Source organism: Harpia harpyja, chromosome 11 (genome assembly GCF_026419915.1).
Source record: "Harpia harpyja isolate bHarHar1 chromosome 11, bHarHar1 primary haplotype, whole genome shotgun sequence".
NCBI lineage: Eukaryota > Metazoa > Chordata > Aves > Accipitriformes > Accipitridae > Harpia > Harpia harpyja.
Window position 1 is genome coordinate 40,809,075 of NC_068950.1, and position 25,160 is coordinate 40,834,234.

Genomic DNA, 25,160 nt, shown 5'->3' on the forward strand with positions numbered 1-25,160 from the left:
AAAGGCAGAGAGAGGAGCGAGCCAAGCCTCCTGCGAGTGGGGCAGCTGGCTTTCACAGCAACTCATGCCCAGTCATTTACCAGCAGGTCCGATACTACTGGTCTGGGTGTATTTGAAAAGCCCATCCCCAAACACACATCATGGGCTATCCATCATATAATCACCTCCCTCACTACGTCCCACCCGTGCTCTTCACCTGCTGCTGATCAGCCAGATCTAAACTTTCCTTCAGCTGTTGAATTCATGCTCTTACTTTTAAATGCTCCTCACACTAACAACAACAACAAAAAACAAAACCCAAACCAAGAAACAAACCAACTCTGCTGTTTACTTTCTGATTTCCACCTGTAGTAACGTGAAACAAAGCAACAATCACAGTTTCTGCTGTATCACATTATTCCCCGCTAACAATACCTTCCAGTGATGCTTGATAAGTTCTGTTTACCTAAACTATCACAAGTAGAATAACACATGTCAACTAACTGCTTTTTCATTTAGGACCCTTAGTCTAGAGAAGGGGAAAAAAAAAAAAAAACCCTTTACCCATTCAAATAGCACTTAGTCATGCCAGGAACGCCTGAAGTTAAGAAAACTTGCGTAAATAAAAGTTTAAAAGTTCTGACTCCTAGGAGTGGTTTTACTAGGAATCTGACCTTCTGTTTAAATAAGTGAGGTAAGTCAAGCTACTTATATTAGTTTCATATATGGGCTATCAAGTATTTTTATTTTTTCCAGATACAAGAAGATGAAGCTTTCTGCACTGGCCTCTATTCTTGTGGGAATATAAAGAGAAAACCATGCCTCTCTTCTTAATGTATTAGTGCCTCGTAATATACACCAGATGATCAATAAACTACATAAAAATTAAATCAAACTGACAGTCTTTAAAAAACGGGCTCTAAGCAGAAACAATTGTTTTAAAGACTGTGGTGTCTGGAGTATTAAACTCACGTGCTGTTGTGTTATTAATCTCTTTGTTGGAAGCCAGTTGATTTCCCCTGCCTGTGTCTGTCAATTAAATATTCAGCATTGCAGCCACAATTGAACGGTTGATGTTTTGGCACGCAAAACCTTTTGGAGACAGACTGTTGACAGTTTCCTTACATGCCATACCATTTCCAAAAAGCCAAGCGGGCTAGCAAACTAAGACCTCTGCCAGGGACTCCGAGATGCCTGCGAGCACTTCAATTTTTCACAGAAATGAGCTGAGCGAGACGCCTGCACCGGGTGCAAGAAGGGGAGAGGGAAGAAAAGCCAGAACCGCTGGTAAAGCCGACAGCCGAGCAACGCAAAGTAACTATAAAGTGGCAAAGCTGCTTTTTTTTTTTTTTTTTTGCTTTTTTTGCTTCCCCCCCCCCCCCCCCCCTTATTAACAAAAATAGAGGACCCAAGCCGCGCGGTTGCTTACACCCGTAGAGCACTACCTCCACCTGGAGCTGGCCCCGGCTCCTACCGAGGTGCCGCTGGCCGGGCCGGCGGCGGGGTGCGGGGGTACGGCGGGGACGGGGGGGGGCACCCCCGGGGTCGCATCCCCGAGCCCACAGTGCCCCCTGCGTACCGCCGGCAGCCGGGCTGCCCCCCCCGCAGTGTCAGGCCGTGGTGGTGGGGGGGGAAGAGTAAATAAATAAAATTAATAATCAGTAAATCGGGGGGCGGGGGGGCACATCTCCGCACGGACAGCCGCTCCCCCCGGCGGGCCGCCTTCCCCCCCCGCCCGGCCCCCGTTCTCGCCGAGCCGGCCGACGGGGCCCCCGCTGGCCGGCTCGCCTCGGCCGGCGGCCCCGCTCCGCGCTCGGTCGCTTTTGTTTGGGGAAAGCGACGCGGGGCCGGGAGACGGGCGAGCTGTGCCCTCCCTCCCGCGAAAACTTTTCCCCGAAGTGGGAAGCCCGGGGGAGGGGGGGGTGAGGGGAGAGGAGCCCCCCGCGGCCGCTCACCCATGACGAGGCAGAGGCAGTCGAGGCAGATGAGCAGGGCTTTCTTGCTGCTGCTCTTGGCCGGGTTGTTGTTCAGCGCCGGGCTGCCCCCATTCTTGCTCTCCGGCGGGATCGCCTTATCGTACTTGTAGCTCTGCATTATCGGGGGCGAACGCCCGAGCCGTGCCGTGCCGTGCCGAACCGGGCCGCGCCGAACCGGGCCGTGCCGCGCCGAGCCGGGCCGGGCTCGCACGCGGTGAGCCGGGGAGGTGCTGCCCGCCCTGCCGGAGCCGCTCCCGGCCTCTCCGGTGGGGCACGGGAGGCGAAAGGCAGGCGGGTCTTCCAAACAAAACAAAACAACAACAACAAAAAAAAAACACAAAGGCAAAACAAGCACAAAACCACCAGCAAAGGAGGGGCGGGAGGGAAAGGGGGGGGGGGGGGTCGAGGGTGAAGTTTGCGGGTGTCCCAAGGCGGTGGAAAAGTCCTGGAGGAAAAACCGGGAGGGAGGGCTAAAAATATATATCTATGTATGTATCAAGAGCTCAGTTTGGGGGGGGGGGAAAGTGCGGAGCCGGGCGGTGCTGACTCCCGAGGGCAGGTGGGCTCGGCGGGTTCTCCGCGCTCTGCTCCGCGCTGCGCTGGGGGCTCCCGCCGCGCCCGCCCCGGCCGCTCTGGGAGCCACCGGCTTGTTTCTGCACTTTTATTTCGCGAGGTCCTTTCCACCCCTTAGGAAAAAAAAAAAAAAAAAAAAAGAAAAAAAAAAAAAAAAAGGAGGAGGGGGGGGAATCAGTCACTTCGCCTCGGATGGGATATCCAAGTAAGCACAGCCCCTTTCCTGCATCTGACATTTTACATAGATAATTAAGTCCACATTTTTTTCCTGAGGGAAGTTAAAAAAAAAAAAAAAAAAGTCAGGAACTAAAGTTTTTTCGTAGGCCAGAAGGAGGGAGCCTCTAGCGTTCACAAACCAGAGAGGAGTGCAATGGGAGAGGGAGGGGGGGAAGGAAAACAACCAGCCGATCCAAGGCTGCAGGACTCCCGAAAGGTGGTAACGGTGGGAAGGGGAGAAAAACTAGTAACAAATAACTTGAAACATCTTTTTTTCCTGGTTTTTCTTCCTGCCCTCCAGCTCTGCTCCATGTGCTGAGACAAACTCTTTTCGAGGGGATGTGGTGCGTGTGGTACCCACAGACCCCGACGCCTGGCAGACCCCAACGGGGCTACCCCAGCAGGGCCGGATCCTGCCCGGCCTGCCCAGGGCTGAAAGACGGGTTTGGCCGTGCCACCCGCCCGCTGGGTACCACCACCAAACTCCAGCAGCTTTGCCCTCCTGCACCAGCACCGCCACCTTCATAAAATGAGCGTAACGAGAGCATTTGGAGTCAAGTGAGGGATTATTATGTTGGTTAATCACCCCTTTGGTCTAATTAAAAGTCACCAAGGAATTAAACGAAAGGTTTCCCAGGAACCTGGGATGGCGGGATGGCGATGCTAGCAGCTCCGAGCAGGGCGGCCGGGGGCACGGGCGGTGGGAAGATTGTGTGGTACCAAAGGAAACTGCTCAGGACAGCACCTAACCGCTTTTCTTCTTTTTTTTTTTTTTTTTTTGGTCTTGTATCTGACCTCAGCCTTCCATCTGTGTGCTGGCAAACCACTGCTGGGCCAAATCCTCTGCCGAGGTGCGTATCCTACTGCGTCCCTGGTGTTTCTCTGCCTGCAAGGGCAGGCAGGGAAGGAGGGAGGGAGGGCAGGTAGGACCCCCCCAGCAAGGAGACGTTTCCCTGCTGCTTTTCGCGGAGCTGCAGACTATAACCCGAGCGCTAGAGATTGGGCCTCGGCAAGGGCAGGTTTTCCAGGAATCTGTTTAGACACATACCTGGGCATATTGGGGCCAGCCGGGGAGGAAGAAAGCAAAGCGGCTGTTTTCATATTTTACTTTTATATGTGCGGTGTAAAAAGAAAGGGGAAAACAAACCTTGGACTTGCCTCCAGTTCTTTCATGATGCCTCAGTGACATGCACTCAGGTGCCATCTCCCACCTCGCTTTTGAGGAGATGCCTCTCTTTTGCCCACGATCGCCCCATGGCACTGAGCACAAAACCATCAGGTTTGGCCCAAAACGATGCCCCGCGGTGACGATCACCCACCCAGGGGCCAAGCTGCCTCGGGAGAACACATCTCAAGGTCTCACCCTCTTTCCCCTGACCGTGGCAGAGGTGTGGGTGCCTAATTTAGGCTCCTCGGATGCCTGAAGAGAGTGGAAAGAATCCTCACGTGGGAATTCTCCCCCAGCCGAGGGGGCCAGCCCCGCGCCAGCTGCGGGCACGCTGCCCAGCCCAGCTCGCCACCTCCGCTGCGGGGCCAAGCATCCACCCTTCCCCACAACTTTCGGAGCCTGGCCCTTGCGAGAGGAGCCCACGGCTTCGCCTTCAGCCTCCCCGCATCCCCACTGAAATTCCCTGGGCTAAATTCAATTTTGCATTTAAAGCGAGAAAATGAAAGAAAGAAATAAATTAAAAAGAGACTTGTCATTGTAACAGCAAACAACAAAAAAAAGAGCCTTTCTTGTACTTAAAGGGAAATTGAAATTATAGTTTTGTATTTGCATTTACAAGACCCCTCAGGCTACTAATGTTTGCATTTTCATAACAAAAAGATTGTACTGTTAATTGATGCAAGCCAGGGCACACAAGTCTGAATCTTGGACAATTTCTTAAGGGAGCAGCCACTACAATTGCTCAGTTCACACTTGACAATGGGCAAGTCAGCAGCACCAAAAAGCAGCTTCTGTGCCTTTGTCAATAATATGCAAGAGATTCATTGGTAATAATTAATTGTTTATTCATAAATACAATTATTGAATACACCGTGCAACAGCTATCCTTTTAGGGCTCAGCTTTTCCTTTCGGTCAGACTCTAAATTCCCGTTATGGACTGAGGTTTTTCTTTATATAGATTAACTGAACCAATTGAGTTTATGTTACTAGTGAATTTTGCCCATCATTTTTGGAGACCGACTGATCTCGCGACATTTTCACCACCTTCCCATCTGAGCTGGACCAGCCCCGTGATGAACAAGGCATGCAGCACTGATATAATCTGTGGAAAGATAAAACATTTGCAGTAACACTTGTTCTTGCCCAGATTTAAACGTTAGCTGGGATGTTTCAGAACCCAACAATATTAAAACAGGAACTGTGTTTTATTCATTCAATCTTGTCATTTTAAGAGAATAAGCTCTTTAAGACTACTCCCAGAACGGGAAAAAGGGGCAGGAACTGGATGCTGCCCCTTGCACCTTTGTATCTGCGGGACACAACTACATGGAAACCTGCTCATTACGTGGCAGTAATTTAAAATTGAGAGAAGCTCCTCCTCATTCAGCACGATCAGTCATCACGATCCAGGCCAAAGGGTATGGCTTCTTGTCCAAAAAAAAAAAAAAGAAAAAAAAGTAAAAGAGTTCCTGTTTTTACTTTTTCTCTATCATCCATAGAAGAGTGTGTCCAAAGGGGACAGTGAGGTCTGGTTTGGGGAAAGAGGAGCCTGTTGAGAGCTCGTGTTTCCACCTGGTACACAGGGTGGATTTGGGGAGAGAGAAGGGAAGGGAGGCAGCTCCGGTTTCTGCTCTGAGGCTCATACAAGTAGTTTATCCCACACATTATTTAACATAAAATAACTGTTTGTTGGAGTGGGGAATGGATCTGTAGCCTGCCCTTACACTCCCGCTTACTCCATCTCACTCCCCTTGGCCCAGCACAACTTTAATTAGTCCCTACGACGTGTTTCATTAGTCCAGCATTACCGCTGGGGCGCAGCGACAGCCCGGCAAGCAGCACTGCCCTTCGCCGGCGTGGACCCCGTCTTCCCGGCGCTGCTCCTCAGCCGGGCAGGATGCGGCCCCGGTGCTCCGGGCTGCCCTGCTTGCAAGTGTGGAGAATCTCTCCTGCTCTTCCTGACGTGCTGCAAACACGAATGACGTTGCAGAGCAGTTTGATGTCTAAAGTGTGCATGGTCGGACGCTTGTTTTGATGCGCAGCCCAGCGCCAAAGCACCGCTGTCCCCTCAGAGCTACAGCGGGGTTTTATATAGGAACCCACTTTGCTTTTCCATCATGGGGAGTATTTGGCAGCAGGTCTTCTGGAAAGGGGACACGCAGCGCGGGAAGGACCAGGCCCTGCTATTTTATTTCTTGAAGCTCTTAATGACCATGTCTCTAGCAATCCTAAAATAAGAAAGTGAGCTGTGTTCAGTCCGCTGATTGTTATCCGTATGTTATCTGAGATTGTTCCCCACCGAACAGGGAAATCGGAGCAAAGTTACGTGCTGTGCATCAGGTGGCCTACACTGGAGTCACGAGGCCAAAATACCAGTAAACTTCTGGGAAGTCCAAAGCTGAACCACCACTACCCTGTTCAAGACTATTTTTAGCACCGTCAGCTGCTGCAGGAGAAAACACCACGAGAAGAGCTGCAAGTCGCGGGGAGGGAGCTGGGGGCATTGCCAAGCCAACCCCAAGGCAGGAGGAGGTTAAGGGCAGGAGAACTGCCACGTCCCCTGCCTGCTTTCACACGCGGGCCACCTTCGCCGGCGCCGGGTTGTCCAACCTGGGCAATCATTGCTGCCCCGTTAAGAGAGGTTTGCTAAGGCTGGACCTAGACCTGTCATTGCAGAGAGAGGCAAGTAAAAGTGAAATCCAAAGGGGGCCTAATTCTGCCCTCTCCAATGCCATTGGGAAGGATCAAGCCTCATGAATCTTCAGGTCATTTGAAAAAATTAGCTGATAAATGTCATCCTCATACAGCGCTTGCTGCTGTTCAGGAAATTGCGTCTCCAGATTGATGCAGGCCAGGAAGGTCATCTCTCAAGCACGTGCCTCCGTGACCCACGAGGTAGGAAGCTCTGTGGTCAGGGACCCGTTCCTGGCACCCCAGATCACTTGGGGTCAGATGCATTCGATTTGCCAACAACCTTCAAGACCAGTCTGTTTTGAAACCAGCATCTGCACTATTGCCAAGTTTCACAATCCTGGTGTTTTGCCTTAATTTAATTTAGTTCCCCTAAATCTTGCTGGCTCCTGACATGATTAGAGGATTCCACTTTGCATTATTACAAAGTGTGTGTGTGGGGGAAGATAAATTTCAAATGACAAGATTACGACAAAAAGCTTGAAAATGTGACCTCCAAATCTCACCTGAAAGATCCAAGCGCACAAGCTGTAGAAAAGGACACCTTTTGATTTAATCTGAAGATTTTCTGAAGGCCAAATCCCACGATTCGAAGGAGCCTGATTTACGATTTGGGGGCACTGGGGACTGGTAACACCTTGTGTACAGTCCCAATTGTGCCTCTGTCTTCAGCCTGCCATCCCTGTCCTCAAAAAAGAGAATAACAGCACCATCTACTGCCCTTCCTTAGCATTTGCTTGGAAAAACCAAACCCTTCAGCTCCGTCAAAGCAGCTCCAGCAGGTCATGGCTCTGGTTTCCCGCTGCCAGGTGATACAGCCCAGTATTGATGGAGAAATTGGAGCAAACTTGGACTGCAAAAATCAAAAGCAGAGTCTTAATTACAAAAGAGGCACGTTAATTATTAAAAATTCCAGCCCTGAATGATACACCTTCTCCCCAACTGGTGGCATTAAAAAGGATTTCAATAGACCAGTATTTTCATATAGTTCCCTCAAATCCTTTCATGTGTTTATTAGCAGAGCCTTAAAGGGCTGTCTGTATAATTCACAATTTCTACCAGGCAGGCACTTTCACCATCAACAACAGTTAATGAAAGAGCTGGTACATCACCGCTCGTTTCAAACCTGGTAAAATCTGGGTCTGTGCTCTGCGCTGGCAAGCTCCCAGAAGTTTGTTTGAAAGTCAAGAATGTGCCATGGTTTAATTACGCTTCTAGGTCAGGATCTAAATGAAAGCCCCGTTATAAACAGCAGTCTCAGAGGAAAGGTCCACACTCGAGTTTTTAGCCCCGAATTGATTACCGGTTAACTCAGGGTAGTTAACACGTTTGTAATGTCTGGTCTGGACACTTCCCAGATGTTTGTTGCGGGATGCAAAGATTTGTGGTTTATAATGTAAACAAGTACACCTACATTTTTGCAGGCTGGATTGATTTCTGGTTGCAAACTATCTCAATAACCTGGTTGAAAATGCTCAGCATCCCAATGAAAAGTGAAAGAAAAAAAAAGTATATCTTTTTCCACGTCTAGACCAAACCGTTTTATAGGCCACCCGATAGCTTTTGGCATCGCCTTCAAAGCGCCAAGCCCCTGACGATGAACACGGGCGCCGACGGGGCAGGTGAGTGGCAGCCACCGGCACCGTGGGGCAGCAGGAAAGTCGATGCTGAGCAGAGGAGCAGCGTGGGCTTGCGTCTTCTGAACACGACCCAAGATGCTGCTCTAATGGGTTGGTACTGGAGGGGCTTGGGCACGTAACCAGGGAAGCAGGGAGAGGCTTTTGAAAGACATCTTAAGCAAAATATATATGGAGCAACGGTGGGGCTCATCAAGAGATGAAGCAGGGCAAGAAAAAAATTGAAGCACGTGGCCCCACGTGTTGGGGTGCCTCTATCAACCCTGTCTTGCACAACTATACGACATGAAAATGGAGATGCGCCAGGGAAGAGCTCCAACATCCCCCTCGCTGCCGCCTCACGTGAGATGCGAGGGTCGGGCCGTGTATTTGTATACAATGCACAAGTCCCTGGCCTTATCTGCTCTCAAGTCTCTATCTCGATAATTCATTGTCAGCGATCCTGAAGGATTTAAATGTGTTTGCAAGGACCAAGCTGGACCCTCCCCAAATATTTGCTTCAGCACACAAATTGGGTTTGCTGTAACCCCGGCAATCCCTGCCATGCAATGTCCAGGGGGGTGAAAAGGGGCTGTGCAGCCCGGTTCTGCCATGGAGGAGCTTTCCTCCATCGGCACTGAAACTGTGAAGGAACCCCTCGCAACAAAACGGGGAGAAAAGAGGTTTTTTGGGGATGACGCTGCAGGGCTGTGGCCTGAGCAAGGTTGTGCTGCAGGCTGACAAAATTTGGACTGTGGTGCTGCAGCGGTCCCTCGAGCGGCCCAGGAGCAGGAGGGGGCTGAAGGACCTCAACGTCCCCGTGGGCTGTGAGTGCTGCGCCGAGCCTTCAAGGGGCAGAGTACACACACAAAAATCTCACCAACAGCCTTCAAAGCCTGCTCTTTGCTCCCATTTATCTTATCTAGCACTCCACTGAAGTATGGATTTACATAATACATACCTAATATATTAATGTTCCTATTCACCGAGAGGATCTCAACACTGTTTTCTTTGAAAGTCTTGCCAAAACTGATCAAGCTCTTTACAAGAGAAGATGGTTTTATAGCTCTGAAAAGGATTTTTCTCCCCTGTTTGTATTCCAAATACTTTCACATAGGCTGTTTGATACTGTGATAAGAGCCAGGCCCAAAAACTCGGGAGCAGTAGGATCCGCGGTTTGGGTTAGTAGCACATTACAAAACTACAGCACTCAAATTACTGACTCGGTATGAACCATTTGGTTCACACCCTCTCTCTAGCTACAATATTTTCCCGAATTATCTTGCAATACAGCCTTTTAATAGCCAGAAGGGGTCAAGCCAGGCCCACTCCCATTTGTCACACACATTTCCAGTTAAATGCCTTTTTTTTTTTTTTCCCCTTAAGTGCACAACCCTCCCTTCCCGCTTCACTTTTCTGTGCCAGTTGAATTCTGCTTGGGACATGGGATTTCAAAAGGCTGAAGAAATGTCTATAAAGAAGAAAAGCCACTAAAAGAAATGATGTTCAAGTTATGATATTGACCTTAATACAGCTCAAATGACTTTTTACAAATGCGTGCGAGCTGCCTTGCAGACCACAGCATCAAACCACTGGAAGGATGCTATTCTATTTTCTCTGTACACAGATTCACTGTAATATATATCTAGCCTATCTTTTGCTTTGTTTTGAAAGGGCTAAAGAAATACTTGCTTTTATATGAGTGTTTGGGCATAAATTCCTCTTCTAGCCAAAGGCAGACAGAGAAAAATGAGAAGTACATTACCCATTTTATTTTAAATAGTGATAACGATCAGATCTTGGAACAAACTACTGGGTTAGTGGTTGATCTTTCCACCTTCATATCGTGCCTTTATAGAAGACATGCTGTAGCTGAACACAAAGTATTGGGCTCAGTACAGGAGAGGACGAAGGTAGGTGGCTTGAGCTATCCAGAGACTCGGACTATGGCATTAATGGTCTTTTCTGATCTTCAAAATCTGCAAATTTGCTCAGAACGAGGGATTATGAAATAGCAAAGAGTAAATCCCTTTAAAATTGCCAGTAAATGTCAGGAAATACACTTTAAACACACAAAGACACAAGTTCACTGACAGTTGTTGCACAATAGATCACAAATAGCTCGCCTGCTTCGTCACAGGCCCCTTTATCTCCTTTATCCAGTACTGCCAACATCAAACACTAAATGTCAGAATCCTTCTGTTTCCAAACCCTGAGACTGTTTTGAAATACTGAGAGTCAAAAATGAAAGAAAAAAAAAAATCCCCCAAAGTGATGCATTTTGAGTTCTTGTTTATCTGTCCTCCGCTGCCTGCCTTTCTCCAGCCATGCACCCACGTTTACAGCCCTCTTGCTTTTAGCGAAGCCTCATACCACCAGCTGCTTGGAAAGTGGAGCAAAATACCAACTGCGAGGTGACTTTTGGGGTAAGAAACTCAACGCCAAAAGCACAAATTGCACACGTCTGACAAGGCACCCTTTCAATTTGGTTTTGTTTTCATCTTCTTTTCGGAGACAGCCAGCCTGGGTGGCTCCATGCTCACACGTGCTTGTGTCCACATGGGCACGACCACCCGATAAGCAGCCCAAAAAAATACTGGTAGGTCACGATGTGCATTAAGGAACCCAGCCCTGAGTTTTACTCTTCCCTACTGGACTTTGATGAAAAGCTCCTGATAATGGTCCTCAAAGAGAAAAACGTGATCTTTTCCTATTTCTTGACCCATTCTTGGGCGTGTTTTCCATACTCAGATAGCACCTTGCTGCTGTCACAACTTGAGAAGCTGTTTGAGCTCTATATTACACACCCTACCTGAAAGCAAGAGATAGAACAGACCAAAACAGAAAAAGAGAAGTGCAAATGAGCTCGGTACTTCAACTCCCATGAAAAATAATTCCATAAAAGGGGAATCTTGCTTCCTAAAATAGCTTGGCACCAGGCTGTAACAAGAGACCCTTTTGCTGATGCCAGCTGAGGAGAGCAAGCACAACATGACTGCCTGCCCTTACAAGAACTCAGCCCGGACAACGCAAAGGTCTCTCTGCTGCGACTGTTTGCTTAATACCATTGATTTTAAAAGAAAGCAGTAAACAGCACCTTGCTTCAAAAGTTTCGCAGTCCACAGAAATTAAACCTGGCCAGTCCAAAAGGCTATTATTACTGTGCCTTCTTGTGCAGATATGATCTCAAGAAAAACACACATCTAGGTCTAATAATAACAAATAATAAAGCTATTCATACAGCCCGCTGCTTACACGATGGCAATTTCCCCATAATTGCAGGTAAAAGAAACGGGCACACAAACAGCAGTCTGTAGTAACTCTGGGCTACCCAGGGCTCGGGTTGAAGCTATTTCTCATAGGTACATATACTTTTGGGAAGAAAACTATTTCAAACTGCAACCGAACCTCGATAAAGCTCTCCTGCATCCCTGCCTGGAGCTGTACTCACACCAGAAAAACACAAGGCAAAAAAAAAAAAAAAAAAGCGTGAGCACAAAGGTGTTTCAGAGGGAAAATGGTTTCTGGGCGGTGATGAGACACAGCCCCTTTTGGTGCCAGACGTCCAGGCAGTGAAGCAACCGTTGAACCCCGACAGCTCCTTCCCTGCCTGTCACGCGAATCGCAAGACAAAGTTACGCCCAGGAGTGAATGCCTGGGATTAAGCAAGTGGGGAAATCAAGTGCCTGCCCCCATCCTTTCTCCCTCGCAGGGCTGCGGGGGCGACAAGGCGGGGTGCTGCACACAGCAGATACTCGCTCGCCGATAAGGTCAGGGCAGCTCCTGCGGGCTGCCTGGCTGCTGCCTGCGCAGGCAGGGCAGGAGGGCTCTGCGGGCAGCCGGGTGGGATGCTGCAGCCCCGAGACTCCTTTGCTCGTCTAGAGAGAGACTGAAAAGCCTCGGGAGAGACAACCGTAAAGTCACCTCCAGCATGTGCTGGGACCTGTAGCTCAGCATCCTCCTAACCAGGAACAGGGCACATGCAAATGATGCCTGTAATTGCACAGCGCTCATTAAGTTGTTAAACTCAAGGTCACCTGCAGCATGGAAACAAGGCGGGGAGGGAGCGTCGTGGCCCTCCCATGGCTCCTGCACCCCCAGGCAGCCACCCACGGCCACTTACTCATTTTGGCATCCCGTCTGGCTCCTCGCACCTTTGCGTGCGCTTCCATGCCGAACATATCGGTGCCTTCGAGCCCCAGCTTGGGTGCTGGCTCCCGCCCCCACGTACCAAATCAGGGCTGAGCCATGGGGCCAAGCACAGCTGCCGTTCCCGAGGAGCTTGTTCATGGTCGCTGCTTATTTGAGAGATGATAAAAGCAAAGATTTTAATACCCCAACTGGGGGTCTAATCCTGCCTGGAGCTGAAGATGAACGCTCCCTCCCAGGAGGACACAGACGTAGGACAGGGAGAGATGCTGAACACTCCCCCTCCTCATCCCACGCCAGCAGAAAGACACCTTTGGGGTAAAAAGGAGCAAAAAAATCACCTGGGCAAAAGCCATTTCTTGTGGTGCTTCTGCTTTCTTCCAAAGCTCATTAATGGCCTAGGGACAACTTGGCTTATTTAGAAAACAAGGTGGACAAAGCAAAGGTAATTCCCCCATTAAGAAATGTTTTCCAGCTCACAGCAGCTGCATTTCCAGTCACCTGCAGCTGTCCCCAGACTGCACACCTTAGGGGACACCAAGGGACAGCACATGAACAGACAGCAACGTATGCAGCGTGCTGCACATCCAAGCACCCATGAGGCTGGCAGCATTCGGGGGAAAAAAGAGGACGTGGGTGAATGCACCCATGCAGGCTTTAATTCACCTTGACTTGTGCACGACGCCTCTGCTCTTCATCCCATCACATTATTTTCCAGCCCCCGTGGCCCAGCACTCGGCTGAGACTGTGGAGCAGACCTTGGACCGAGTTGTACCCTAACGGGATGGCAGCAGGAGCTGGAAAAAGTCCACCTCCTTGGCCCTTTTGGTTTTTTCCCCATCCAGATGGCATCCTCATTTTTGGATCCAGCTGCAATTATCATTTCGGAGCCCAGGACTGCATTCGAGCGCCCAAATTCCCCCCTTGGATGCCATCTAGTGCTCAGTGCTGAGAGTGGAGGAGCCTCGCAGGTGCTGGGAGGGAAATCATCTCCACTCTTCTTCCAGGGGCTGCAGCCACCCTTCTGGCTTTAAGCTGCTTGCTCACACCAGACTTTATTTCCCAAGATCGGGCTGAAAAATCACCTGTGATAAAGCCTCTTCCAACCATTTCCGTCTACCTCTTTTTTTTTTTTGTCTTTGTAATATTGTATCATTTCGGGAATAAGCAAAGATATGGCAGCGCAGACTGAGGAGGTGGGACTCCTACAAAGCATAAAGTCTGCTGGAGCCATCTAAAATCTGTTTCCAATCAGTGGAAAAAAAATGTTTCCTTGAAGTGCCAGTCTATCAGATTTATAAGAGAAGGCTGCCATAGGGTGGGAAGTGCCTACTTCTCTTCATTTGACTGTAAAGTGAACCAAAATGGCTCATATGTTTACAGCCACCTCTTCAGTGGGCAGCATAGATTCCAGGCAGGGCTGTCCTGCTTTTGAGGGAAACCTTGGGTAGGTTTTCGTGAGCCAACATGGTGAATTCAAACATAAGAACTTTCTTCACGGATTGTACGAGGTGCAGCGGGGCTAGAGGGAAAACAGGTAGAAAATAGCCTGGCACTTAAGAAATACGACTTGCAACCAGAATATAAGGAATGCAGAAGGAAAAATAACCCTAAAATTTCACATGCCTTGCAACTTCTTTCAACCAAACTCTTCGTATTCTTCTCACCAGAAGCTAGTTTTACTTGTTTCTACTATTTTTATTCTTTTCTTGCTATATGTCCTCATGCATACAGAGCTTAGAGCATAAGCTCAACCTGCAGCCACAGGCGCTTCAGTTGGCCTGTCACACATGCCCACGCACCACTACCCCACAGCTGGGCACCCAGTGAACGCTGCACCCCTTGTCTCCTCTCGCACCCTGCAGAGATAGTTTTGGTTTCCAGGAGATGAACCACCCAACTGAACGGCTGGAGCTTGTCCCAGTGCCAGGGTACAGGGCTGAGGATCCTCAGTACAACCCCGAGATTCGTGTAGCCTCAGGAGGATGGCAATGTATTTTACCCAAACTCCAGCACTACCACTTTGTCCACTTCCCAGTGCTGCTGGGCATGATTTTCCTAGGGATTTTTCTCTAGGGAACGGCCATCCCACCAGTGAGCAGAGCACATGCCAGCCCATAAGGTCCTTCTGTCACCCAGCCTCAGTCCTCAAACATGTCATGAGACCCACCGAGACTGGAAACTTCCCTCCTCCTCCTCCCAGAGCCCAGGGACACCCACCCCACGTGCCCCCGGTGCATCACAGCCCCGCGGCTCCCAAGAACTAGCTCAGGTCTGTCTCACCAAGCCCAGGTCTCACCTCTGCACTGCAATGTAGACATATCCTCAGGGCACGTCTATTCACCGAGCTCAGGCTGCTCCGCTCCTGCTCGGAGCTGGCAGGGTGCAAGTCAGGTCTGGTTTGGAAGCTGCAGAGCGGCGTTACAGCGCAAAGTGAGCCGAATTTGCCTGGGCACCGCGCCACGCCGAAATGGCTCTACAGCACGCATCCAGCATGGGGCGAAAGTGGTGAAGGCTGCGCAGACCTGCTCCTCCGAAGCCTCCTGCTCTGGCTCCCAGCTCCCCATCGCCACTGCTCTCCGAGGGCCGTGCTGCACTCCCATCCACAGCTAATCCTGCTTTCCTCTGCCTCCGCCGGCATCTCCCCTTCCCGGTGGTGGCACGTCCTCGCTCTTGCTGCAACGAGGCCATCAGGAGCGTTGCATCTCAGTACCCTTGGGGTAACGCATGGCTCCTGCCGGAGTCGTGCTCCCACTGGGACTGAGCCTGCTCTGGGAGAAGCTAAAATTATTCACTTGCAGGCTTGCTTGCTGCTTTATTAATTCCTTTATTTCAACTGCAATTTCAAATGGTGCAATTTTGAGATCAAAGCCCTTCCCCTGCTCTAATGGCTCCATGTAAGTCCTGGCCTTCATGCGTACAGGAGCCTCTGCCTCAAGGAAAGAAGTGAGACTCAATCTCAGCCAACATGAACCAATTCACAGAGAAGACAAACTGGGCTAAATTTTGCTCTCACTCATACCCATCCAAAGTTAATTGGCTTTAATGTGGGAAGAACGTACCTACTCAACTGATCTGAGTCAGATCAGGCCCATCCCTGCTGTGTATTTAAGAACATCTATTGGAGGGTGCTGCCTGTGAAATAACTGCAATTACCCCTGGCCTGAGGCGAGAAAGAGTAGCTGGAGAGTGTGCTGCACGGACAGACAGCCAGCAGGACGCAAGGCAGGGGGCTGCCGCATCCTTCCACCCGGAGGAGGGCTGTTTGTGTTGGGCTTCCTGAGCAGCTCAAAGGTTGATCAAAGATTCTATTATTTACACCTCACCTGGTTTCTTCAACACGTTCCAAATAGTCCTATGCATACCCTTTCCTCCCTTGTTTCAACACTGTTATTCTGCAGGACAGAAAGAAGTTAAAAGAGGCCCAAAATGCACGGCTAGATGTAGGTCTAAGGGAGAACAGGGCTCCTGCCCAGCTGGAGATGCTGGTAGACGCTGCCCAACGTCATTCAACACATCAGGAACAGGAGAGCCTGCACTTGGGACAACTGCCAAAGTTGAACAGAAGGTGAACGTGTACAGAAGGGTAGCGGGACTTTATTTTGGTTTAGACCTGTCATAGTAAAGCTTGGCTTAAATTGATTAGGTGTTGTTTTATGATAAAATGAGGCAAAACCCGTGAGAAAGAAACACCACAGCTTGCTGTCCTTTGTACTCTGAGCAGTGTGTCTGCACAGCCGCGCTGGGCAGGAAAATAACAGGGCAAGAACAGAGCCAGTCTCACCAGTTATATCTGAATGTAAATATAGTCTCTATAGGGCATGGATGAAATCCTCAGCCTGAGGGCACAGGAGGAGAGCTTAAGGTTGTTCTAGCTGGACCTACTCTCCAGACGTAGCTCCCCCTTTGAACGTGGTCCCAAGGCAGCCCGCAGAGCCCTTGGTGATGCCCTCTCCTCTCTCGGCGTGGCTGAGGAGACCACGCTGGATCAAGCATTGAATAACCCGCATGCCAACAGCCTCAGTTACTTGCTCCTTTGATTTTTTCCCCGAGACAAACACTTTGCTGCCGCTGCTACGCAGCAATGCAACGGGCTGTCCCCTCCCGGAGCTGCAGTCCAGCTTCCCCTCCTGGTCCTTTCTGCATCACCCTGCCCGGTGGCACTGCTGTTTTAGAAGACCGCTCAGGTCATGCATATTGTCAGAGCCGGGCTGGATCTGTCTCTGATGCATGACAGCTCATGAATCACTGTGAATCAGGAGCAAACTGGCTTCCCTCGCATTTGAAATGAGCTGAATCTTTTTCTTACAGACCTACTCCATCATTCCCCATTTAAAAAAAAAACCAAAAACCAACCTCTTTTCGTTCTCTCACATCTAGCAGAAGCACCTCACTGAATGGGGTCTCTTTTCCCATTAACTGTAAGTACATTTGTTGTGCACGATGCCATTTGATTTATGCTTTGCTGATAAAACACAAGCTCTGGTTTAACAAATCAATACAACAGTCCTGTTCAAAGCCCCTCTGAGCAAAGAGCTTCTTGATGTTGAATGTTTCCTTATCTAATCTTTCATACTTCAGCATTTCTTCATTTAAAACACTGATAATTAAAAATGTGGAAGGGAATGATCACAAGGAGAGATTAAAGAACTTTAACAGAATATTTGAAATAATAATAGCATTACATTACAGGGAACAATGTCTTCTTATTAACTAACTGCTGTGCAACAGTGCCAAGGGATCCCAAGCAATCGCTCAACCCCCCCCCCACCCCGCGTTAGGTGCTATGCAAAGACAAGAGCTGCTATAAAAAGCTTACAAACTCCCTTCAGGATGCAAAAGGCAGCCTAGCAGATGTTTACATCTCCAATTTCTCTGAAACAGATCCTTAAGTTTTTCTTATTTGTCACTGAATTCCTAAGGTTGATGAAATGCTGCTTGAACCAAGATTTTAAGAGCTCTATTCTTTGAGCTGCTCTGGATTTTACAGACAGAGATGTGCATCAGATGATACATCAGTTAAAAATAACTGGGAAATATCAAACAATCATAAGTACATGTCCCACAGGTTTGCATATCTTGAATACTGAAATGTCTTCCCATCATGCATTAAGTGACGAGTCTCACTTTTGCCACTGGAAATAGCGTATGCAATGCCTTCTGTTTTGATAGGGTTTTTATTTTGGAAAGCCGTCCTAACAGACACTGCTCAGTGTTTATGTTAAAGAAGGCAGACAAAAACCTCTGCTTTGCAGCTGGAGTAGAATCGGATTTGAGGTTAGTTCTTGTGGGTTTTTTTCTTAGAAGTCCCACAACAACTCTGTAGCAAACCTACAGTCACCAGTCTCGTCCTTCATAAAAATGGGAAAGCTAGCATTGGACTCCAAATGAAGAAGAAGCAGCAAGGACTCAGGACTTTCAGTTATGAGTACCACAAAAAACCCACATGCTTCCATCACCAGGGCTCAAGAAGCACCAGGACTTCCTTAAGAGTAAAAATTGCCTCTACTTCACATGGAGATCCAAGAGCATCCCTGCATCGTGACCCTGTGTAAAGGGGCTGGTTACTACAGACTGGAGAGAGGTGGAATTCAGAGCCAACAAGACTCTGCCTTTACATTGAGATCGAGAGAGAGAGAGAGAGGAAAAGTGTGATAGCCTAACTACCAAGAAATTCAAATTACTTTCTCCTTGTTCCTTTCCATCCCCTCCCCAATACATCTTTGAGAGGCACTTATGGCCACACTTCTCACACTCGTCCTCCCCAAAAGATGCCCAGCACCAGAGAGGACTGTCCCAGGTCTTCCTCATATAAGCTGGGGATGTGGGCCAGAGTAGGAGGCCACTCAGCAGAAAATATCCTTGCAAGTGGAAGGAATCCACCTGAGACTTCGTGATATCAAAAAAGCAGGAATAGGAGCTGAAGGCCAAAACTACTTGTAAGAATAAACAGTTGTAATTGATTTTTTCTTGGATTTGAGAGATCAAAGGAAGGGAATACATTGGGAGGAAAAGGAAACAAAGTTAGAGGGATAAAGGCAAGGCACGAGAACAGTCTGGGGCTGTCCTTCAGAGAAACAGAATAGACTAGACTAGACTATTTCAGTTGGAAGGAACCTACAACGATCATCTAGTCCAACTGCCCGGTCACTTCAGGGCTGACCAAAAGCTAAAGCAAGTTGTTAAGGGCATTGTCCAAATGTCTCTTAAACACTGACAGGCTGGAGGCATCGACCACCTCTCTAGGAAGCCTGTTCCAGTGTTTGAGCACCCTCTTGGTAAAGAAATGCTTCCTCACGTCCAGTCTAAACCTCCCCTGGCGCAGCTTTGAACCATTCCCATGTGTCCTGTCACTGGGTATCAGGGAGAAGAGCTCAGCACTTCCCTCCCCACGTCCCCTCCTCAGGAAGGTGTAGAGAGCAATGAGGTTGCCCCTCAGCCTCCTTTTCTCCAAACTAGACAAGCCCAAAGTCCTTACCCACTCCTCACAGGACACTCCTTCCAGCCCTGTCACCAGCTTTGTTGCCCTTCTCTGGATGCATCCAAGGACCTTTACATCCTTCCTAAACTGTGGAGCCCAGAACTGCACCCAGCACTCAAGGTGAGGCCACGCCAACGCTGAATACAGTGGCATAATCAATCACCTCTTTTGACCGGCTGGTCATGCCGTATTTAATGCACCCCAGGATGCGGTTTGCCCTCTTGGCTGCCAGGACACACTGCTGACTCACATTGAGCCTGCTGTCCACCAGCAACCCCAGGTCCCTTTCTGCAGGGCTGGTCTCCAGAAGAAGGGAAGGGGAAGACGAAGGGAAAGGAAAGGAGCAATGGGGGAAAAAAAGTCCTAAGAAGGGAAAGGGAGGTGAGAGGGGCAATGGGATCAGAGAAGATAAGAGAGAGGTTAAAAAACAAAGAAAAAGAAAGAGTCAGACTGGGCACTCTATAAAGAAAACTGAGAATAAAGACTCACAGAAAGTATGGTCAAGTGAAGGAACAAAGAGCATGAGGTAGAGGTCAGAGAACCAAGATGCAACAAACGTTGAGGAATTCCACAAATTAAAAAGCCCTCGATATTAGGATGCATGAATTTGTTGAGCTAATCCCTCTACTTTCATTTGCCCTAACAGAGTTGGTGCCTGAAACAGAATTTGAGACACAGGCAGGGTAAGGGAAAGGCACATCGGAAGAGGTGAAAAGGATCAGAAGCAGCATTTTTTCCTCTATAACTTCTTGTATTTTACAGCTCCACCTCATCAGAGTACATGATCATGCACGGTATAACCTTCAGGAGGTGAGTTTGCAGCTTGCCCCTACATGACATGTTGTCAATCACTGTATAAATCATTGCGCTCTTGATTTTTCTCATGCTTGTATTCCAAATTAGACTTTCTCAGCAAAGCTGCTGTTCAGTCTTAAAGAGGGTTAAATGGTTTTCCAGCTGATCCTTGGCCACAGTTTCTTTCTACTCAGCTCAAAATAAGGGCCAAATCCAAGCTTGGCTCTGCGCCGTCTGTTTTCAGTATTACTCGATAAGTTCCTTTTGTCTGGAAAAACCTTCAGATTTGTCTTCCACTTTTCCCCCTACAGAGATAACAGCCAAATCGCAAGCGCCTTCACTGAACATGTGCGACTCAGATGGTCGTGAAACGTAGCGGGGCTCCATTTCCACACGCCGACTTACAAGACCCAAAGTCATTTGTTGTTTCCTACTTGTTAGACCCCCCAGCCCAGTCCAGCTATGACAACAATGGACGTAACGAGAACTCATTTTGTTGCTGATTAAGCTTTGCCACCGCAATCGCTGGGTTGCACAGCGATACATGCTGGTGTAGAGCTCTGCAGGGAAGCTCATGAGATTCCACCTACATCCGCGTATTCCAGAGTTTTCCTCCCAGCCCAGCAAACTTGGCAAAAACATTTTGATTTCTACTTAAGTGGGTTGTGAAAAACTAAGGTTCGCATCTGAGAGCAGGTCTCCAAAGATTTCTGCAGAGGATGCGAGCGCGGCTCCCACGGTCAGGCTAGCCCCAAGGCTCACGTCTGAGAGGGCATCCTCAGACTGGAAGCACTCCACGGCCTTAGCAGAGCAGAGTGGTTGAAACCAGTATGGCTGATTCAAAGAAATGATAAAACCAGATTAGGAGATCTAATCTCTAGGCAGGAGGAAGAACTGATGGGAAGGCCAGCTGTGAAAATCACTTTCATTTACACAACGCACAAGAATGGGCCAAAAATGCTACTGCAGGATGAAGTTCTGTATCACACGAGCCGGTCAGAAAACATCTGCGGGATTATTACAATATATCATTTCTCAAATTCATCAGGAAATTCCTGATACAACATACACTGAAGTCCATGGGAAAAAGCTTACTGCTTTCAGCATGCTTTGGAACAAACTGGAAAATTACTCTAATGCTCAAACTTGCAATAGGACACAAGTAAAATGATACCCCTGTTTATAAAAGCAGTCATATCAAGCAGACTGTAAAATTAAATTGATGCACTAACATGCAATACAGCCTAAGCAAAAAATTATATCCCTAGCTACCTAGTAATACTGCTGCATACATCCAGTGGGCGTGATCAGTGTGTTATGAGGCAGTTACTTACATACACAAAATATAGCCAAAAGATTGTTATTTCTCATTAAAGAGGTTTTGGGTTGTTTGTTTTTAACATGGATGGTCAAATTTAGGTTTATTTTTGCAATACACTGCTGAGTTATTAAAGAAAGCATTGTATAGAGGTTAATTCAGAAGCCTGGGAATCAGGGAAAACACCCTTTATTATGTGCGATTTGTGGTTTATCTTCTGATCAGTAAAATATGAATAACATCCCTTTGGTGAGGCCCTAATTCATTAAGATTTCTTACATAGCAGTAAGACTCGCAGGCTGGAGAGGAATACGACTTACGAGTGCTGCAAGTCAGAGTTTACACGCATGTTTTAAGGGCTTTGACACACAAGCAGGTTGCTGCACTGTAAAGTGTTAGTCCACTTTGGTTGATGGATAGTTACTGCCCATGTAAGATGTCTTACCCTTGTATGCAAGCAAGATAACTCCAGACAGCTTGCTCCATCGATGCCAGGGTAAGCCTGGGCACATGAAGTTCCTGCGGAGCAGCCAAGGGACAACAACTTCTTTGACAATGGCAACTCGTATTAAAGCCTTTAGAAATTATTTCTCATCAAAGCCTCTAGATAATTAAGTCCTCTCTCCAAATGAGTGCAACAGTTCGTGCACGTTTCCCACTGCTGCCTTGTTAAGCTTGGTGACCTACACGAACAATGCTGCTGCAGCCTCGGACAAGCCTCCATCTCACAGACACTCAAAAATGCCGGTCGTGTAATTACCCCTGAGCATCCATTTTGTGGCAGCCTTGGCACAACCATTACAGACACTGAACTTTTCCTCCCGGAAGATGATCCCACCAGGATTGAGGTGCACAATGCGGGGAATACTCACTTTTTCCTCCCAGCCAGCAAAAATCTGAATTTCTGAGTGTAGATCCAGATGCAAAGGCATTGACTGCCCTTGGGCTAATTTTCCATCTCTAGGAGGCTCTGTTATTTATCTCTGATCTCATTGGGATTCAGGCTAATGCAACAAAAGTGAAAAATCTCTACTGCTCTTGCAAATAAATTGAGCCATCCTGTTGCCATGTCATACAAATTCATAAGGCGAGATTTGCTCTCAGTTTCACCTCTCCTTGCTGTGCATAGGTCTGGGAAGACATGAGAGATCATTCAATGAATGTCTGCAATTTACATCCACTCCATCTTAATGGCACCACAACCTACATATAACTAGATTTCCCCCACCACCACACCCTGACACATTTTCTTGATTCACCTTCAAAATCTGAGTGGGTGAGATTTTACATTTGTCCAGATTTTTTCCTCTCCCTGCTGGCTGTCACATCGCTTGAATACAGATGCACAAAATGGCTGGGAGGGTCCTGATGTGCCCGTGGCCACGCAGGCACTGTGCGAGTCCCTTCCTCCAGGAAAGCAATCCCTCCATCACTGCTGACTCTGGATATCCAAAATGACTCTGGCTGCCCTCTCAAAAGGATGTTTGCAATGGGAGTCGGGGGGAGAAAGCACGATTTATGCTCTGTCAGAAATGTATTTTTTAAATTTTTTTTTTTTTTAAATGCACACGCTACTTCTAGCCTGCTTGCTTTACTTACAAACTCCTAATTCACCCAGCTTTGGTTCAGAGAGATAGGTGAGGTTTCTTACAGGATTATAAACGCGGCAGGGAAAAGATGCCCCGTGCCCCACTGCAGTTACTGCTCAGGTGGTACCACGCTGTGCTCCCTGCTCGGGATAACCCTCCCGAGTGACTCTGAACAAGGCACGAGTCCCATTTAGCAGGGAAGTATCCAAAAAATCCCTGCACAAATGCACAGCTAATACAGGGCTGATATTTGCAGAAAATCACTAACACCTGCAAACCGTCCAAATCCATCCCCCGTGGGAAAAGCACTCCCTTTCCTTCGTGTTCCGCCGAGCGTGCAGCCGAGCGAGCACATCTCCCTGTCTTCCTGACAAATCCCCGAGACGTCTCTCTCCCCGCTCACACTCCGCTACGTAAACTGCAAACTGCAAACTCACAGTTCAACCATCTTCCTAACGTTACCATGGTTTCCCAGGTCTCTTACCAAAGCTCATCCCCGCAATGTAACCTAAAATGCTTTTCTTAAAACCTGTAAGAGATTCCTATGCATGGATTGCAGCCCCGATCTTTTTTTCTCCCCCAGTAGCTGATTTATTAAAAATACCTAATCCCAACTGTGCCAGTTTCTCAAGAACACACCCCAATGGCTTCTGAATGAAGGGCAAGCCTATATAAAATATCAAAGACAAGATTTCAAAGCCATAACAGCTAGGGAAGCATCAAATCTAGGGACATAATCACATGGAGTTCCTGATGATCCCGATAGTGTGAGAGATTATTTAAAGTCATACAACTTTCAGGGTTTTTTTTCAATTTCATAATATTTGAAAGAAGCCACTCAAGCCTCTCAAAGCAAGATTTCTGATGCAAGAACTCCACACCACAGACCAAAAATAGCAAAATTATGAGCGCTAAAAGTGTCTAGCAAGGCTTTTTATTTTAATTCATATTTGAGAAAGGTTTCTAGCAGCTGGATAAAGTAAGAGCTGTATTCATAAAACCCTTGGCTATTTGCCACACAAATGGTGCTTTTATTGAGCAGCGGGGGCGGGGGGGGGAATAGGGAATGTACCTATTCCGCATCAGGAATGCGTTTCTCCGATTCATAAATCCTCCCCCTCTCCCCCAGCTGACTAAAGGAAACCTTTCTCAGTTTGCCACTGAGATGAGAGAGGGCAAGAGCGATTCTCCGAGCGCGCCAGCCCCAGAAAGAGGCATTTCAGTTGAAACAACACGCTTATTAAAAACATTCACACAAATAGGACTATGTGTTGCAGCCCGGCCACGGGACGCTCAGACCCGGCAAAGACAACAGCGGGGACAAATCTCTCAAAGGTGCAGCCAACCCATCATACTAGCAGCCTGCCATGAAGTGTAACGTCCTGCCATAAATACATACATTTTTCAGGACAGGTCTGAGAGTTTCCAGTCTAAAATGCCCACTCAGACACAGGCAGGGAGAAGGAATGAGTTATGAGGATGGGGAACTGAAACATAGAAAGATTGAGGGCTCAATAAAAAAAAAAAAAAAAAAATCTAGAGTTACTTCAGAATTGGTGATTGAAGATGATACACCGACACAACTGGAAATGGGAACTAGAACTCCTGATTTCCCCCAAGCAAAGCTTTGTCCTGAACTGCGGGTACCACAAAGCACTAAAGATGCTCCTCAGATGCAGCCGCTAATGTGCAGGGGAATACCTGTACCTTGGGTTGTTCTGGGCTTAGTGGCTTCGCAGCTCAGCACTGTTAAAAATGGAGCAGTTTGGGTTAATAAGAGAGTTCTAACTTTTGGCAGATTCCCAGGCGGGGAGCTTAAAAGTAAAAATAAAATAAAAGCCACTTAAACATTAGGGCTTGGCAGCAGCCAAGTGGAAGGTTTGGATGGGGATTTTTCGACTTCAGCTCAGCACCATCTCTCCTACTTTGGGCACTTCAACCCTTAACTGCATGTAACCCTTGACAGCTTGCCCGGCATCCCACAGGGGCTGAACCCAAATCCTGAGGTCCTGGTCGAGACATGAACCAGACGCTTGATGTGCAGGGACTGACCTCGCAGCATCCCTCCACCCCAGGCAGGAACATCTGCACTCCACAGTCCTGTCCAAATAACAGATTCTGATGCTTCAACAAGCCTCACTTTAAGTATTTCTCCATTTCATACCATCTGCGTGTGGTTTAATTTTAGCCCTATTCTTGTCCTGGACATTGTGGATGTGGAGAACATGCTGTTCCACCCTGTTTGCAGTAATGTTCTGATACAGAGCAGCAAGACAGATGGGGCAAGGAAATAGTGGACTGATTCTGCAAGGTCATGGATCTTTAAATAGCATTTCATATCAAGGTCAAAAAAGGCTGGACCTACTGTACAGGCAGCAGACCAAACCCTAAACTCTTCCTCAGTCCGTCCCTGGAATAGGTGCTCATGGGTCCAAACCGAAGGGTGAGGATAAACTTCAAACTCCTCACCAGCAAGTGCCTTCCCAGCTCAGCTAATTAGGCAAAGCCAAGAGACGGTCTGCCAGCTCTCGCAGATTGTGCCCTAAAAGAAAACATACTTGGCAAGCCACTGAAACAAATGCTATAAGCATCTCACACAGTCACTGCT

General features: G+C 48.1%; 1 protein-coding gene and 1 long non-coding RNA gene across 2 annotated transcripts in view; one reads left to right on the plus strand and one right to left on the minus strand.

Moving 5' to 3' along the window:
• Positions 1 to 2,597, minus strand: part of PLPP3 (phospholipid phosphatase 3) — a 45,273-nt gene extending 42,676 nt beyond the window's left edge. Inside the window, exon 1 of the mRNA XM_052802396.1 lies at positions 1,935 to 2,597. Within this exon, the coding sequence (XP_052658356.1) occupies positions 1,935 to 2,073 (139 nt within the window). The 5' untranslated portion in view covers positions 2,074 to 2,597. The remainder of the gene's footprint in view (positions 1 to 1,934) is intronic.
• LOC128148499 (uncharacterized) lies at positions 927 to 4,968 on the plus strand. The gene is made up of 3 exons (XR_008237298.1): positions 927 to 1,293; positions 3,545 to 3,595; positions 4,872 to 4,968. It is a non-coding gene; the product is annotated as an uncharacterized LOC128148499 (long non-coding RNA).
• Positions 4,969 to 25,160: the final 20,192 nt, after the last annotated feature.